At 36.9% G+C, this 15,974-nt stretch overlaps 3 protein-coding genes across 5 annotated transcripts; 1 reads left to right on the plus strand and 2 right to left on the minus strand.

Moving 5' to 3' along the window:
* Nucleotides 1–368: 368 nt before the first annotated feature.
* On the minus strand, nucleotides 369–2,483 carry eEF1beta (elongation factor 1-beta). Its single transcript, XM_046617845.2, has 3 exons — nucleotides 2,320–2,483; nucleotides 1,405–1,835; nucleotides 369–1,330 (listed from the first exon to the last, which is right to left on the minus strand). Exons 1-3 carry the CDS (start codon nucleotides 2,397–2,399, stop codon nucleotides 1,176–1,178), a joined length of 666 nt encoding a protein of 221 aa, XP_046473801.1. The 5' UTR covers nucleotides 2,400–2,483; the 3' UTR covers nucleotides 369–1,175.
* A 331-nt stretch (nucleotides 2,484–2,814) lies between these two features.
* On the plus strand, nucleotides 2,815–6,920 carry ND-75 (NADH dehydrogenase (ubiquinone) 75 kDa subunit). 2 transcript variants are annotated; one of them, XM_046617617.2, is made up of 12 exons: nucleotides 2,815–3,058; nucleotides 3,310–3,477; nucleotides 3,911–4,018; nucleotides 4,108–4,473; nucleotides 4,564–4,785; nucleotides 4,909–5,044; nucleotides 5,237–5,589; nucleotides 5,673–5,858; nucleotides 5,948–6,137; nucleotides 6,230–6,405; nucleotides 6,489–6,623; nucleotides 6,707–6,920. In XM_046617617.2, the coding sequence occupies exons 2-12, from the start codon at nucleotides 3,313–3,315 to the stop codon at nucleotides 6,851–6,853; spliced, it is 2,184 nt and encodes a 727-aa protein (XP_046473573.1). In that variant the 5' UTR covers nucleotides 2,815–3,058; nucleotides 3,310–3,312; the 3' UTR covers nucleotides 6,854–6,920. The 2 variants fall into 2 exon arrangements, with proteins under 2 accessions (XP_046473573.1, XP_046473565.1); XM_046617609.2 differs by having other exon boundaries at nucleotides 2,815–3,030.
* Nucleotides 6,921–7,084: 164 nt separating this feature from the next.
* p115 (general vesicular transport factor p115) lies at nucleotides 7,085–13,231 on the minus strand. Of its 2 annotated transcripts, none has more exons than XM_046617571.2 (12): nucleotides 13,078–13,231; nucleotides 12,247–12,475; nucleotides 11,897–12,153; nucleotides 11,358–11,559; nucleotides 11,077–11,228; nucleotides 10,211–10,401; nucleotides 9,817–9,989; nucleotides 9,284–9,711; nucleotides 8,995–9,175; nucleotides 8,730–8,917; nucleotides 7,867–8,250; nucleotides 7,085–7,774 (listed from the first exon to the last, which is right to left on the minus strand). In XM_046617571.2, the coding sequence occupies exons 1-12, from the start codon at nucleotides 13,153–13,155 to the stop codon at nucleotides 7,712–7,714; spliced, it is 2,526 nt and encodes an 841-aa protein (XP_046473527.1). In that variant the 5' UTR covers nucleotides 13,156–13,231; the 3' UTR covers nucleotides 7,085–7,711. The 2 variants fall into 2 exon arrangements, with proteins under 2 accessions (XP_046473527.1, XP_068989164.1); XM_069133063.1 differs by having other exon boundaries at nucleotides 12,247–12,502; nucleotides 13,078–13,225.
* Between the last annotated feature and the right edge of the window lie 2,743 nt (nucleotides 13,232–15,974).

The following is a 15,974-nucleotide window of genomic DNA, read 5'->3' on the forward strand; positions in this document are numbered from 1 at the left end:
GGGGTTAACGAACTTTAATCCTGTACAGAGATTTATTTTTGGCGATACGTACCTTTGTAGATATTTCTCTGGCGGCTTTATAAATAGTAAAACTCAGTAGATCTATCGAGAATGCTAATTTCACGAGAAAACAAAAAATCAATCAATCTGTACAACAGTGTATTCGAATCGGTTACCGTTCGATCAATGGCTTTATTACGGTAATTGAAGTTATAGGTCGATTCCATGACCTATTTGGAGCAGAATAGTAATATTCTGTTGAAAGTAGTCTGGCTGAAGTCAAAGATTGTATAAAACGTAAAAATCAAAATTACTATCAATTCGTAATATACATGCATACATACATATAAAATAAAACAAATGCTATATAATCTAAAATTTCTTTGTTTTTTCTTTCAGTTATAAATATTGTGTTATTACAGAAATTTGATAATATGTGCGGTAAAATCAGTTTCGAGAGAAAATATTTAAAACAATTCCTGTTCGTAGACCACGTATGGTTTGTTTCAATTCATGAAAAACCTGAAATGATATTCATAATAATACGGTAATACAAAACAGCGAGTATGTCTGAAGTCTGTAAGTACAAACATACGAGAAGCTCTGTCGTTTGTAAGACAAGGTTAGATTACGTGAGAACATATAATTCAAAAGATCAATCTGCAAGATACTAGCCCAGCAATATGCAACTGCTATTTCTGATGCCACTTATATACTCGTCCAGCTTTGTTCTTATACACCGATTAATTATCTTTCTGACTGTAAATGAGTGTGGTCAATCAAAGATTACAAGTTATTTGGCTGTTTACCCTTCAAACAGTATAATACTATAAAGCTTAGAATGAATGATAGCTCAGGTTCACCAGGATCTTCAAGATTTAAATAAAAAGAAAAGATTGAAATTTTCATTTCAGACGGAATAATATACCTGGCCAAATATTAATTTATTGCTAGTTGAGTGCAGTAATTTTCATAGTAATTTATAGGAAGAGTCGTATTAGATGAGTTGATCTAATCCGCAACAATTATACATACGACTTAGGTAGGAAAAACAATAACTATTAGCACACTAGATTTAAGACCGGTAACGGAATTTCGCTAGGAGTATAAAGTAACAGCTTGTATTTACAAACAATTAATATTTATTAATTCAATATTGACGGAGCAGACGATATTTAAATCTTGTTGAAGGCTGCAATGTCAACTGACTGTACAAAGTCTTCGAAGTTTTGGATTTCTTCAACTAATAAGTCGACGGAAACTTTGTCGTCCTCTACAACACACATGATCTGTAACTTGTTGATTCCATATCCCACAGGCACGAGTTTTGCTAGAAATTCCAATATTCTCAATTAAAACAATTCATTCGAAAATCATTACCAAAAACAAGTAGAGAATACTTACAAGCACCCCAAACCAGGCCGTCCATAGAAATAGACCTCACATGCTTTTCCATTTCTTTCATGTCTGTTTCGTCATCCCATGGTTTGACATCCAACACAATACTGGACTTGGCAATTAATGTAGGTTTTTTGGACTTCTTTTCTGCATACGCTTTGAGCCTTTCCTCTCTAACTTTAGCAGCTTCCGCATCTTCCTCTTCGTCGGATCCAAACAAATCTACATCATCGTCGTCGTCAGCTGGTTTGGCAGCCTTGGGCGGTGGAGCAGTCTCAGTTCCACCCAAGATGGAAGGGGCTTTTTTCACGCCCGGAAGAGACTTGTGTTCATAGGATTTGATGTGTGTGTACCATCTCTGGACATGGGGATTCGATCCCAATGCAGCGTTCCCCAAAGCTTCAAACACTGCGACATCCGCTTGCGAAGGTTGCCATCTACGTAAGAGTGCCAACGTATTAGAACTCCAACGATAATTTGTTGTAATGTATGTATACAATATAAAATAAAACTCAATGAAAATAAGACATAACCACAAATTGGCGAATCACAAAAATATGTTGCATCAGATAGCTCGCTCAGATTTATTTTTGGAATCTTCGAATTGGGGAATATGGAACGAGTTCCGAAGTTGCAAAGCCGGGTGGGCAAGGTGATAGTTGACAGGCCAATCTTAATAACTTTTGGCATGCAAAAATATCGTTGCGAACGACTAGAAAGTCTTGACATTCGAATGAAACATGACGATGTGAGGAGACATTATTAACAAAAAAAAATTTATGTCAGTGAATCTTCGTCTGTACGGATAATAAATAAGATTGGTGACTGAAATGGAAGAGACCGACAGAGGTTGACTTTACATGCCGACAAGTGGAACACGTGAGTTAAAATATGCACAGAAACCCCGTATAATATACTTGCCCTTCGATGTAGCTGCGGTCGGCAAGAAAACGGTTCAACTCCTTCAAACCCTTGTCAGTCTTAAGATCACCAATGGCCATTGCGAGCGTGTATTTTATTAATAAATATTATACGAAAGTTTGCGGCAGTCTGCCTCTCTAGTCTACTCGCCGGAAGAGAGAGCTGCTGATACGCAGGGTTCATTTAGTCCGGACAATACTTTACTTTTTATGAGTGATGCATTTCCGGTTGAGTTTCTGCCAATCGAATCGCGAATCGCTAAAGAACAACCGGAAAAGTCGATGCTACTTGAGAATTCTTGCGACTATTTCAAGCAGAGGACGTATTAATTTATATAGATATTTTTTTAAATTTAGAAATCACCTGCAATAGAACCACTTGGTGTGTAGAACAAAACGCGTTACGGAAAAAAACAACATTGGACAAATTCGTCTAACCAATGGACTTCGCATCTGACTTTACCTTTTTGTTCTGCGTCAACTGCGCAACGTAAATTCTAACATACAATTGCGTACATAAACCCATTTTAAGCAATTCCGCCTATTTTCCGTGCTTAGCTCCCGTCATCTGCTGATAGATTTTTTTTGAGTAAACTAATTTAATTGCACTCAATTTCTCGTACTTGTAATTTTTTTCTCAAATTTTCGACCAGTCTCCATATGATTGTACCAAGCTGTCTGCTCTGAAAGGCGACAGTCCTGACACCTGAAGGTAAGGGACTTCGTATTTCTTGACTTCGGTAATTGTTTGATTTTTCAACAATAATTTATAGGCCAATTATCATCGGCAGTTATCACAAAATCATTTTGCAATTTTTGGTCCCCATTGTTTCTCTTGCAAAGTGTTACGTCACTTCAACCATGTATATTCATTTTATCGGTTCTGTTACAACATCGTGAGTTAGGTTAACACATCGGCCAAATACCTTTGCGTTACAGGACTGTTTTATTATATAACAAAAATCAGCATGATTTGTTGATTGATTTTTAGAAAATGTTGCGGCTTCCACTGATTAGAGCGGCTGGTCTGTCGGGATGCAGGCTTGGTGCCACTGGACTCCATACCACAGCCAGTAAGCTGCAAGCCCCACCTGAGCAGATCGAGGTGTTTATTGACGACATCCCTGTGCTAGTTGATCCAGGAACTACTGTACTCCAGGTACACGAAATTTCATATGTCCCCTCTTATAAACTCCAATTTTACATTGAAAAGAATTTTAGAATTCTAGATTCTGGCTAGTTGATCTCTTTTAAACCATAACTCGAACAGCATAGAAAGAATATTTGCTCCGACATCTGTTTACATTGATCTCTATGAACATAACAGTGCTGATTAATAAATAGAATTCATGAATACTGACCAAAGTTTGATATTGCGCTGAATGAGCAGAAAATGAAGGTATTATGACCATGAAAAGCAATTGTTTAATGCAGAAATTAAGTAGAAAATGTTTGTCCCCAGTTGGAAGATAAATATCGATTCATAGGATTACAACAAAATTGACGAAACAAGTCAACTTCATGCAACTCAAAACAATGTATGAGATACTTCAAAATAATCAAATATACAAGTGTCTGATTTGCTGGTTTAGGCTGCCGCTAAAATCGGAGTGGAGATTCCCCGATTTTGTTACCATGAGCGTCTCGCAGTGGCTGGAAATTGCAGAATGTGTTTGGTTGAAATTGAAAAACAAATCAAGGTGAATCTTTCTATTCTTAATTTTTATGAATTGTAAAATTTTCATTTTATTAAATACTTATCAAGATAAGAAACTTGTTCTGTTTTTAGCCAGTAGCTGCTTGCGCAATGCCAGTGATGAAAGGATGGCGAGTAAAGACCAATTCTGATTTGACACGCAAGGCTCGTGAAGGTGTGATGGAGTTTTTACTGGTCAATCACCCATTAGATTGCCCCATCTGTGATCAGGGTGGTGAATGTGATCTGCAAGATCAGAGCATGGCTTTTGGTAATGACCGAAGCCGTTTTGTGGATATCAACTTTAGTGGAAAGCGAGCGGTTGAAGACAAAGATGTCGGACCTTTAATCAAGACAGTCATGACTCGCTGTATTCATTGCACACGTTGTATTCGTTTTGCTTCTGAAGTCGCCGGTGTAGATGATCTAGGAACAACTGGACGTGGCTCTGACATGCAGGTGGGATTTCTTCACGTATGACATTTGCTCGTGTAAATTTAAAAAACATAATGCATCAATTTAAGTACAATATAAAATAATCAATATCAGGTAGGCACGTATGTTGAGAAGATGTTCTTGTCTGAGCTATCTGGAAATGTCATTGATTTATGCCCTGTCGGAGCCCTGACAAGTAAACCTTATGCTTTTGTGGCCCGTCCTTGGGAAACCCGTCGAACAGACAGTATTGATGTCCTTGATGCTGTAGGCAGCAACATCGTTGTTTCTACAAGAAGTGGGGAAGTCCTCAGAGTTCTTCCAAGGCTAAATGAGGTTGGTAGCAGTAATATATAGATGTAGTAACTAAGTTGCCCAATTTAGGTGCACCTGAATATTATCAGTCTACATCAATATATAAAATTACGCATGTGTCAATTCATCATTTGATTATTTTAGGAAATTAACGAAGAATGGTTATCAGACAAGTCTCGTTTTGCATGTGACGGTCTTAAACGTCAGCGCCTCCTAACTCCGATGATGAAAGTAGACTCAAAGCTACAACCAGTTGAATGGGAAGATGCATTGGTTGCTGGTGAGTAAGTGAGATTCTTGCGTCACCTGTTGATAAAGTACCAGGAATTTTTATACCTGAAATCCAAAGTTACTTATTGACAGCACACATTTTTCTAGTTCTAACTTAACGATTAAAGATTTGTTGATTGAACTGTACTTCAGAGAAGTTGTAAATCTAATCTTATTTTACCAATTTTTACATGGCAAACAGCAAGCAGAGCTCTACAACAAGCTCCGGCAACCAAAATTGCTGCAGTAACTGGGAAACTAGCTGATGCAGAGGCTCTGATTTCATTGAAAGATTTGTTTAATAAACTTGGCAGCGAAACTTTGGCTACAGAGCAACCTTTCCCAAAAGATGGAGCAGGAATTGATCTACGAAGCAGTTATATTATGAACAACAAAATCGCTGGGATTGAAGAAGCTGATGTTGTTGTACTCATTGGAACGAATCCTAGATTTGAGGCACCTCTGGTGAATACTAGGCTTCGAAAATCTTATCTTCATCGTGAGCAAACCATCGCCTTGATTGGACCTGAGGTGGATCTCACATATGAATATGAGGTACATAAAGGTTAAGCTTTCTAGGTACCTGCAGCTTGCATTAATTTGTTTTCAACTTTACCATTTTGTATCATGAATTTCAGCATCTTGGTGATTCTGCTGAAGTGATTTCTCAATTGAAAAACGGTACTCATCCATTTTGCGCTACTTTAAAGAATGCAAAGGCACCACTCATAATATTAGGTGCGGAACAGCTTGGTCGCAGCGATGGCAGTAAGATCCTTGCGGAAACGCAGGCATTGGCAGCTTCCTTGGGGAAAACCGTTCAGGTACAGTACCTTCAATTCTACAATTTTTTAAAAAGTATTCATTCCTGCGAGTTTTGTTTTTATGAGAATCCGGTTTAAATGCATTACAGGCCCCGGAAAATTGGAAAGTATTAAATGTACTTCATAGCAATGCTTCTCAAGTTGCTGCCCTGGATCTTGGCTATGGATCTAGTCTGGCAGAAATTAAAGCCCAAAACCCCCAAGTTCTTTTCCTATTAGGAGCGGATGATGCAGATATAAAAAGAGAAGACTTTCCAAACACCTTTATCATTTATCTTGGTCAGTACTTTATATCTACCATCCACATTATGCATTTTTCACGCAAATAGATTATGAAAGTGGCAAGAGATCATCATTATTTTTGTTCTCAGGAAGTCATGGTGATCAAGGAGCATGTATCGCAGATGTCGTTTTACCCGGCGCTGCTTACACAGAGAAGAATGCAAGTTACGTGAATACAGAGGGCCGGGCTCAACAGACTGGTACTGCAGTTAATCCACCAGGAATGGCACGCCCAGACTGGAAAATTATCAGAGCACTGTCAGAGGTACTAACTTTTTACTACTAGATGATTACTGGATTAAAGAAAAAAAATTAAATAATTCTTTAATATTTGTGTAAAATCAATAGTTCATCGGTGTCCGACTTCCTTACGACACTATCCACGATGTGCGTGGCAGACTAGAGCAAGTGGCCCCACACCTTGTTAGGTATGGTGATATTGAACCAGCAAATTATTTCGCCCAGGCTCTTGAACTGGCTAAGGTACGCTAATTATTCAGTTTTACACTTAAAAAAGAAATGACAAAATGTGAGAAAAAGGGTTAAAATGAGTGGATTATTTTCAGAAAACTGGAAGTTTCGCATCAGATCCACTTGAACTAAAGCAGAAGACATTAGATGAATTCTTTATGACAGATGTTGTGTCGCGTGCATCACCAACAATGGCTAAATGCGTGCAAGCTGTTATTAAGCAACGTCAGGCACAGTTATAAACTTAGCTTGACGTATTTATGTATATAGTATAGGATTCTGTTATAATAAAATTAATTATCATGTGAATTGTCTCATTATTACTGTCAACCACATGCAAGAAATAGAGAACATCATCAACATAAATTCCGACATGTTTGTAACAGAATTCTACACCAGAGATTCTAATAGTTGAGATATTTATATCATAGACTCGTAAGTTATTGTTATGTACTTAATTTTTTTTGTCAATATACACCCAAATAGAAATGGAACTCTACTGCATGTATCCAAGATTGCTTTCACCGTAAAAACTTGTTTGACGTGTTCGGAATGAAGACTATGTGAGACTTTGTTTCCAAATCATGTAAAACCAAATTTAGCAAGCATGAAAAGCTTTGAAAAAAGGAATGCTTCTTCCATTAGGCTATTTCCTCATGAGGGTGTGTCTAGAACATGGAAACCTTAGTAAATGAATATGTGTATAGCGGCCTTGTTCAATATGAGATTTGTCAAAATGAATAAACAACATAAAGAAGTTCTCTTTCCAATAATAAGTTCCAAACATTTGCTTCATAAATCCCGTGCAATAGCTACCAAATTTCTAACAACTGAACGAACCAGAATAATTCAATGAATTTGATGTGTAATTGTTTATACGAGACTACAAGTACACAATAAATATTTAATTTGTAAAGATAGGAATAGAATAACGTGACCAATTAACAAATATAATTAATAAAGAATACTTTGATCAAGGTAATTCTGATTAAATATAGTTTTAAATGGAGAAGAGATGATGCCATGAATAATGAATAATTCTTTCATTTTGGATCTAAAATTTATTCCCGTGATTGAGTTAAACATTCTTCGGTAATATTTTAATTGCTGGATTCTGGCTGTTCGTCGGTATCGAGTTCTCCTGAACTTTCGTCTGATTCGATCTGGAAAAAGATGTTAAACAATTGTAATAAAAATACCACAACTGATTGATATATTTCCTCAAGAAGTAACGGAAGTTGTATTTCAAACTTACTTTTTCACCTAGCGCAACCAGTTTCTCTTTATATTGCATCAGTTTGCTATCTTGTTCTGTTAAAAGTTCTAACAAATTTTCCTGATCCTTTTTCATTTTTTCAAGTTCCAATGTTTTTTCCTTCAACAATTTTTCATATTCATTGTTGTTTGAATTACATTCTGTTCGTTCTTGTTTTTGCAAATTCAACGTGCATTCGGCTAGCCTGTTTTCCAAATCTCGAACCGTATTTTTATATTTCTCCAATTCTACATTTGTAAGATCAATAGTATCTACAGATGGCACAAGCTCCTTGGCTTCTGTTAAGTTTGTTTGAGCTGCACGTAGAACTAAATTCTGGTCTCTCAAGTGACTGATGGAAGTCTGTAGCTCGTATACTTGGGTCTGCAAATGAGAGTAAAATGTACAAGAAGTAATGATTATGCTGCATAAAATTCATATATATGTATATACACACACCTGCATTCATTGAATATCTACATTAGGGTGGTTCAAAAAAAATTGCGTTTTTTTCGCTCTTACCCCCTCAAATGCTAGTATTTGATAGAAAAAAGATCTTCCCAAAAGATGAACTCTCTAGCTCAATACTAATAGGCCGCTATTTTAATTTATATTTCCCATTCAATTAACATGGGAAAATTTCACTGTTCGTTAAAAATTAAAATACTCGTAAACTATCCAATATTTTTTAAACTTATGCATAGATCCTTGAAGCTGGTTTTCAAGCTTTTCAAACCTCTATAAGAAAACATAGTTATCATCATTACAACACACATTACAGTCATCTGAAAACATCGATTTTGACTAAAATAGAATTTTTCTTCTTTTTGCACCACCCTAATGCATCAGCAACCAATACGTACCTCCAAATCCCTTTTTTCTTTAGCCAAAGTTTCGTTCGTCTGGTTAAGTCTGTGGATTTGTGCATCCTGCTCCCTGATAAGCTCTTTATATTGTGACACCAGAGCAGAATCAGATGGCGACAATGTCGACGTAGGATCCTTGCCCTCCTGTGGATTACTTCCATCCTGTACTGACTTCACTACTACACCTATGTAGATTACACAAAATTAGATATCGCTTTACATCCGTCATTTATAAACAAAGTACTACGTGGAATCATATTACCTTCCAAAATTTTCAGCAATCTACAAAACTCGTGGTCCAGAAGCAAATCAGACGGATCTTTTGTTGAAGGCTGAGGATGTTTAAGAGTTCTGGAGTAAATTTCATGTCGGGTGATTCCTCCGATAGCATCCTGAAATCTTTCCAATCCAAGTCGATTTTCTATCAAATGGCATAACTTTTCCTAAAACATGCAAGTATACTTACTTCCTATCAATTATCACTCAACTGTCAAAGTGCATTCGCAAAAGTAGTGTGAAATGTGGTCAATATTTCAAACCTTCTACAGTACCTTTGTATAATTAGGCACACTGTCATCATTAAAGTGTACGCATAAGCCTAGTAATAAAGCGCACATACTTTGAAGCAGTGTCTCTTGCAAATCGTCAGTATCTTCTTGAGAAGACAGCAGTGCGGTCAAATAAGCGACTGAAGATTCTATAGTTAAGAATGCTTTTACAGCAGGTGGGCAATGCGACACCCATCTGCAAAGTAGCATTAAAAGCCCCAGTTTACATTGTGTCTTATTTCCTTGTTGAAGAAGCATGACACATTGTTGCATTAATGTAACAGGCGGCTTGCCAATATTCGTAGCAAGAAGTACCCTTAACAGTTGCTCTTTTTGGATCGAATTGTCGATTAGGGCATGAGACAGAGCCACTGCCGAAAACCAATTTGATAAGGGATCCAACGAAAATAGGCCACCACACAATAGTTGTCCTTTGAGAAATGGATGACAGATTACCCAAAAAATGTATAGTCAAACGAATTATGACAATATTGATTGGAATATACATTTTCCATGTATTGTAACTGGATTTATACCTGTTGTGAGAGATGCTGCTTCGTTACCCTGTGGTAAGAGTGTCTGGATAAGTTGCGTCTGTCCTACTTCATTTTTATATAGAAAACATTGGAAACAATAAAGCACGGAACAGCGAAGAACAAATGGTTGCTTTTCATTCACCATAGACATTAGCAGAACAACTATAGCAGGTCTGTGGAAAATAGAAAATTGAACAGACTACTGATGGAAAAAAGCATATTTCGATTAGGTATCACTCTTGAGTAGTGTATGTTTGAATACTATTCTGTGACTACTTGACAAGATATGGAATACATTGAGAAAAAACATATTATGGAGGAATCATTATCTTTCAATTTATTATCACACTTTAATTTCAGAGATTAACTTCGTATGTAATTATGAGGTGCTTACCTAGGAGGACTGCTAGGGGCCATAACGCTAGCTAAAAATTCCTGATTGCTTGTATTCCCTCTGATAACTTCAGCAACTGCACTGATAGTTTCTGTCAACACATCAGCAGGAACTCCACTGGCCATTAATATATCACACAAAGCCTGAAGTAAACCACATGCCCTCATCGTCCGTTGACAAGCGGCTGTTGCCTTTAAACATGGTGAATAGTTATAACAATAACACGATTTAACCATTCATTGACAATTTTATGAAATTGTATCATTTGAAGTAATCCTCTGGCACGTGAATAATATTATCAGAGTTATGGAAGAGAAACCAACAATGAAGTACGATATGACGTCACAGTAGCAGAGGGCTATTAGAAAGCGATTAGATAAAAAGAATTTGGGAAATCGGTTGATGCAGAAAATATTTGTTTTCAGGCAATAATTAACAGTGAGTGAAAAGGTCTACGTATGATGCTCAATCATAATCCAATTCTTAATCTCCTGTTTCTTAGTATTCTCCAAGAACTTGATATTTCTTACAGAAAAAATAATGCGAAGTTACTAGGTTTTTTAGCCATAACTGATGAACGTACTGTCTCCTCGCCTTGAAACTAGCCACAATCGTTTCATGTTAAAATTATACGTCAACATGGTTGTAATTATAGTGCTTTTTGAATAATTGATCAATTTTGGCAAGAAACATAATGAAGAGATACGAGATGTTTTTTTCGAAAAACATCGAGCACCTAGACTTTAATTAAGGCACGTAATTACTCTAAAGAACATCTAATTATGTCATAACTCATTGACAAAGTTTTGATGTGGTTCTACTAAAGATTACCCACATCTTTTTGGTTCAATTCTATCCAAAATTACCTGTGCTGGACCACCGGGAGCAACTAATGCCCTAATAACTTGTACCATGCAATGCATATTGCAAACTTTTTGAGGACTCCAGCCACTTAATGGATTCTCATCAGTTTCCGGTGGCAAATCAAACATAGGTGTCAGTCTCTGTATATAGCTTCCTATTGGAACAGTAATAATCTCATTAAAAAATCTGAAGATAAGAGAAGTCTTTTTCTTTGTAGACTGGCAGAAACATCTCAGAAACTGATTGAAAACCTTATGAGTTACAGTAAGTTGCAACACCTTACCTTCCTTGAAAAAGTTTTGATTACTGATGTTTCCTCGTAGTAGATTTAACATTAGCAACAAGCAATCTTGGACCACAATACCACCGTCTGCTGAACCTTCTTGGGATATCACATCGAAAATACGATCGAATGCATTCTCGAAGGCAACAATCTTTTGGATATTTGCATTACCTTTAGTCAATTGTATGAGCAGTAATAGCGCCTGTGAATTGAAAGAAGTTTTGATTGTAGGAGTTAATGATATTAGTATACAAGGTGACTCAGGACTATAGGCCCGTAGAATATCAATGTGATTATTTTGAAAATTTGCGTCTGAAACGATTTTTATTTCTCTAGTCATGCTGGATGCTGCCAGATTAGCCACTTTGGCTGTAATTCGTTAAAGACAAATTTCCTATCAAAGGTGAAAAACGTTTTAATTGCAGATTTTCAGGAGGAATACATTGATAGCCTATGGGACGATAGTCTTGGGTCACTGTGTAAACATAATGATGTAGCTTGTGCAAATCTGAATATCAGAATAATAAAAGTACACTTACATCATTGCGTATCACCTCTCTGCTGTCACTGAGGAGATCCATTAACTTTGAAACTCCCAATGGACTGACAAGAATTATTTCTTGAATGTCCTTTGGTCGGTTACCTAATAAATGTGTCAGGAGCTTGAGGGCTGGCCACCTAACTCTAAAGTCGAATTCCTCTAAAAATGCTAAAACTTGAGTAGTGCTGTCTGATTGTTTGATAAATATTTCTGTAAATTGTTCTCCGATTTTGTTCTTGGGCCCATAATTTTCAACTGAAAATCGAATTGTATAAAATAAAGAAGTATAGTTACATAAATTTGCACATAATTTCACTAGATAAACATTTATTTAGTTTCATCTATTACCTTCAGCCTCAAATGTTTCAGGACTTGTAATATTGCACAAAGTATCCATTGCTAAACCAACAATCTCACAATCTGTTCTATCCATCTCAAGCACTTGCCTAAGTGCATCCATAGCCTGTGTACCAACCTCCAGACGATATGTTCTTGAAAGTGCTTTCAATGCACGGCACGCATCTCTTCGGTCGTCCAGCAAACTTGACGATTGCAAGCGATCAACTAAACGTTCTACCTGTGGTCAGAAGTCAAATGAAAACTTCTTCGTAGTCAATGGAAAAAATACAACTCACTTTTATTGACAACTTGAATATCGCTAATGGGCAATCCGTATGAAGGTTTATGACCTAGGCTTGATATGAACGTTATTACACATTTTGGAATTTTCATTATTCAGCTATGTATGTTATAAGTGGACAGAAGTTTGAAGTTGTGATATGTATTGACAGACACATTTAGATAACAGAAATTACATTAAATGTGTCGATTTCCAGCTGCACTTTCGTTACGAAACTTCAGATAAAAGTGAAACATATCAACTAATTGAGCTGGGAAATTCTCAAACGATAAAAATGACTGTCGAAGGTGGTTGGATGTCATGAGTCGTACTGCAACGAATATCAGACAGATGTTACAACAGCTTTTCAAATATTCTTCTTTCATGATGTTCAATTGAAGCTCAAGATCTTATCACGTGGACCAGGAGGAAAATTACATGGAAACCGGGTGACTCGAAAAACGACAAGATTATGAATGAACAAATGTGACAATTTGACAGTACATATTGGCTAAGTATTTTGTGGCAACGACGCTGAAAAATATTTATAATATACTTACGGTGTCAGCACCGGACGGCTGGTTCCCGGGCGGAGGTGCACCGAGAACAGATTTTAGCCCACTTTTGAAATATTCCATGTTTTTTTAAATTTGCACTGTTCAATGTAAACTACACGTCACACAGCGCAGACATTTTGGAAAATAGATAGCGGCTCTCAGGGTGTACAAGACGGTATGTACTCTGTAGTATCGGCTGTAATTGAGTAGTTCAAGAACTAGCCTATCAATAGGTGGCACCCCGTGAATCTTCCAGAGTTGTTCACAGTCGGTCTGGGGCCAAAATTGTTTACTTGGAATCAACAAAATAATCTATGTGAACAAGCCGCCGACCTCATCTTCCGTCTTGCGTTGATGAAAGCTATGTATCGATAGAATTAGAGGATTTGAAAAGAAGTCGTTCCGCGCGCGTCGCTTCTCGAGGAAATAAATAAGTCATATATTTTACACATCTTTTGCTGATAGAGTAGTTCGCATCACTGCAGACAAGGATAAGGAAGAAAATGTTTTACAACTTGCCGTGCTTAAATGCAAAGAACTACTTCGTTATTCTGTAATAGAATATTCGTTTCAAATCAAATTCGCAATATTTGAAACTTCAGAATTTCGTAAAAAATATTATTACCATGACCACGAATGAGTTCGGCTGGCCTGACTAGTTCGCAACGACTTCAAAGGATGTCGCAATGAACTGGTATTACTTTCAATGTCACCTCATCAGCTGTATCCACAGCTGGTCTCCCGGTTCCCCAGCTGATGCACAGCACCGATGACATTCAAAGGACTTTTGCATGTCCGATTCTGCCTCAAAGCTTGTTAATTATTCGGTTCGACTGGTTGATTTCGCCTAGAATAAATTCAAGAAATAACCGTACTCCGCACAATCAGTTCTCGAAAAATATTAACGATTACAAACGAGAAACTTGAACGGTGTGACCATTGATTTTATTGCCATAAAATGAGAAGGTTGACAACGGTACGAAGTATGTGTTCATGTGTGGTTGATGAAAAATTTTTTCTCTTTTAAAAATGCGGATTTGCATAGCTTTGCACTTTACATTTGTTTACAAGTCTGTACTCATCGCATTCTAACTATTGACCAATGAATTTTTATTATAAAAAACAAAAGCCGCTAATTGATTTCTGTCTGAGTAATATGAGGTAAAAGCCCATATTTGTTTTCCTAACTATTAAGCCATTTATAGACGACAGCTAATCGAACTCATGAATATTATTTTTTTCACCATTACAGACGATTTGCTCAATCTCTATTAATTACGTAGCCGATGCTCCACGTGCTCATTTAGTCACGTAGTTCGATGGAACCGCCTGAGTTCCCGGTAATCAATTTTTTATATTCTTTTGTTTATGCATGATATGGCCAACGTACAAAAAGCAAAGAAAAAGTGCAAATGCTAATCCGATCCACGCGTTTGGACTCTGCGTCCTTTTTGGCATTCTTAATACCATTTATTCGTAATTTTGTCATCGGTATCAACTGCTGCAGCTATAAATACACCCTTGTATGCATATACTGTACAGATAAACAGAAGGTACAAGAAACGAGCAATCTATGTATTTTCCGAATAAATGGTGGCACGTGTACAAAACGATCGCTGAAACTGTTATTTACGTACACTTGTCAAGGCGAATATCTGCATGTGTGCACGTAGTCAGCTTGGTCACACTTGACAGAGTGACACAACAATGACGTTTACAACAAACGCTTGATAGCAACTCTATGCACATGATATGTAACATACATATACATATAATCCCGAAAACTGACTGCAAGAGCGGCAGCAAATGCGTTACACATCGTGCGAAGCATTAGAAACCAGAGTCTAGTCTTCTAATATTATACATATAGTTACAGTTAGCAGTGGTTCTTGCTTCTCAGATTTTCACCCCATTGATACCTTTGCATCATTTCAGGCAGTCCCTGACCTCACCTTGCGTGGATCTATGTGACCTCTTGTTCAGAAAATAAGAGAAAAATGAAACAACAAAAAATAAGATGCCTCATGCCTAGGTATCGTAAGGATAGAGATTTGATAGATTGATTGCCTGCAGGCTTTACTTTCAAAATATATTTTCTGCGGCTGTTTATAAGTACAGTCCATTTAACTATAATATGTTCCAGAAAATTCGTAATGAAGAATAAATGACTGCTCGTTTGTAAAAATACATGTGTCTACATATTAGGTATACATAATGAAATAAATATCTATGAAGTTGTATGATTAGGCGCATGACGTCACACGACGTTGCGTATCATTCGGTATTCGTAGAAATTAAAACCGCTACTTCCGACGATATTATCAAAATTGTTGCAATATAGTGGAACGTTCACGTTGCTTTGCGTGAGTCACCTCCTATAAGTTGGCCTTCGGCGTGAAAAAGCGAAATCTGATGCAACAAAGCGATCAAGTTGACAAGTCGTTTGGATGCGGTGTGTCAGTTATCCGCGTTAGTTCCGGTGAAAATTTGACAAAACTTACGCAATACTAAACCTAACTTGCGCCTACAAAGTTCTGGCACTTCTTTATTGTTTTATCTGGTTCTGCTTTTCATGCTAGCTCTTTGCAGCTTGCGGATGGTGACGAATACCTTTATTCTTCGTATCGGTAATTAATTTAGTGAATACAGAAATAACTACGCATGAATGAATTAAATGGATGTAACAAAGAGGAAGAATCGAGTACAGCATTAATCACGCTGTGTGTGCGTAGCATGCGACGATGAGCTTACACAAAATGATACAAATTCAATATTCCCCATCAACGATTGTACAAACAGTGATCAATTTCTTATTGATCTAAGTAATTTTAAACGACAAGTAATCGGCAAGGTTTTGTGTGGTCAAGAAAATCAATAATCACATTGAGATTACAGATTTT

This window comes from Neodiprion pinetum, chromosome 1, assembly GCF_021155775.2.
Source record: "Neodiprion pinetum isolate iyNeoPine1 chromosome 1, iyNeoPine1.2, whole genome shotgun sequence".
Taxonomy (NCBI): domain Eukaryota; kingdom Metazoa; phylum Arthropoda; class Insecta; order Hymenoptera; family Diprionidae; genus Neodiprion; species Neodiprion pinetum.

Coding starts and splice junctions, on each gene's coding strand:
- eEF1beta (XM_046617845.2), bottom strand. CDS start 2,399: ATGGCCATTGGTGATCTTAAGACTGACAAGGGTTTGAAGGAGTTGAAC. Junction 1,836..2,319: donor GACCGCAGCTACATCGAAGG/GCAAGTATATTA, acceptor ACTCTTACGTAG/ATGGCAACCTTCGCAAGCGG. Junction 1,331..1,404: donor CGGCCTGGTTTGGGGTGCTT/GTAAGTATTCTC, acceptor TGGAATTTCTAG/CAAAACTCGTGCCTGTGGGA.
- ND-75 (XM_046617617.2), top strand. CDS start 3,313: ATGTTGCGGCTTCCACTGATTAGAGCGGCTGGTCTGTCGGGATGCAGG. Junction 4,019..4,107: donor AAATTGAAAAACAAATCAAG/GTGAATCTTTCT, acceptor TTCTGTTTTTAG/CCAGTAGCTGCTTGCGCAAT. Junction 6,624..6,706: donor AGGCTCTTGAACTGGCTAAG/GTACGCTAATTA, acceptor GATTATTTTCAG/AAAACTGGAAGTTTCGCATC.
- p115 (XM_046617571.2), bottom strand. CDS start 13,155: ATGGAATATTTCAAAAGTGGGCTAAAATCTGTTCTCGGTGCACCTCCG. Junction 12,476..13,077: donor AGCCGTCCGGTGCTGACACC/GTAAGTATATTA, acceptor TTCTGACCACAG/GTAGAACGTTTAGTTGATCG. Junction 10,402..11,076: donor CTCCCGGTGGTCCAGCACAG/GTAATTTTGGAT, acceptor CCATGTTTAAAG/GCAACAGCCGCTTGTCAACG.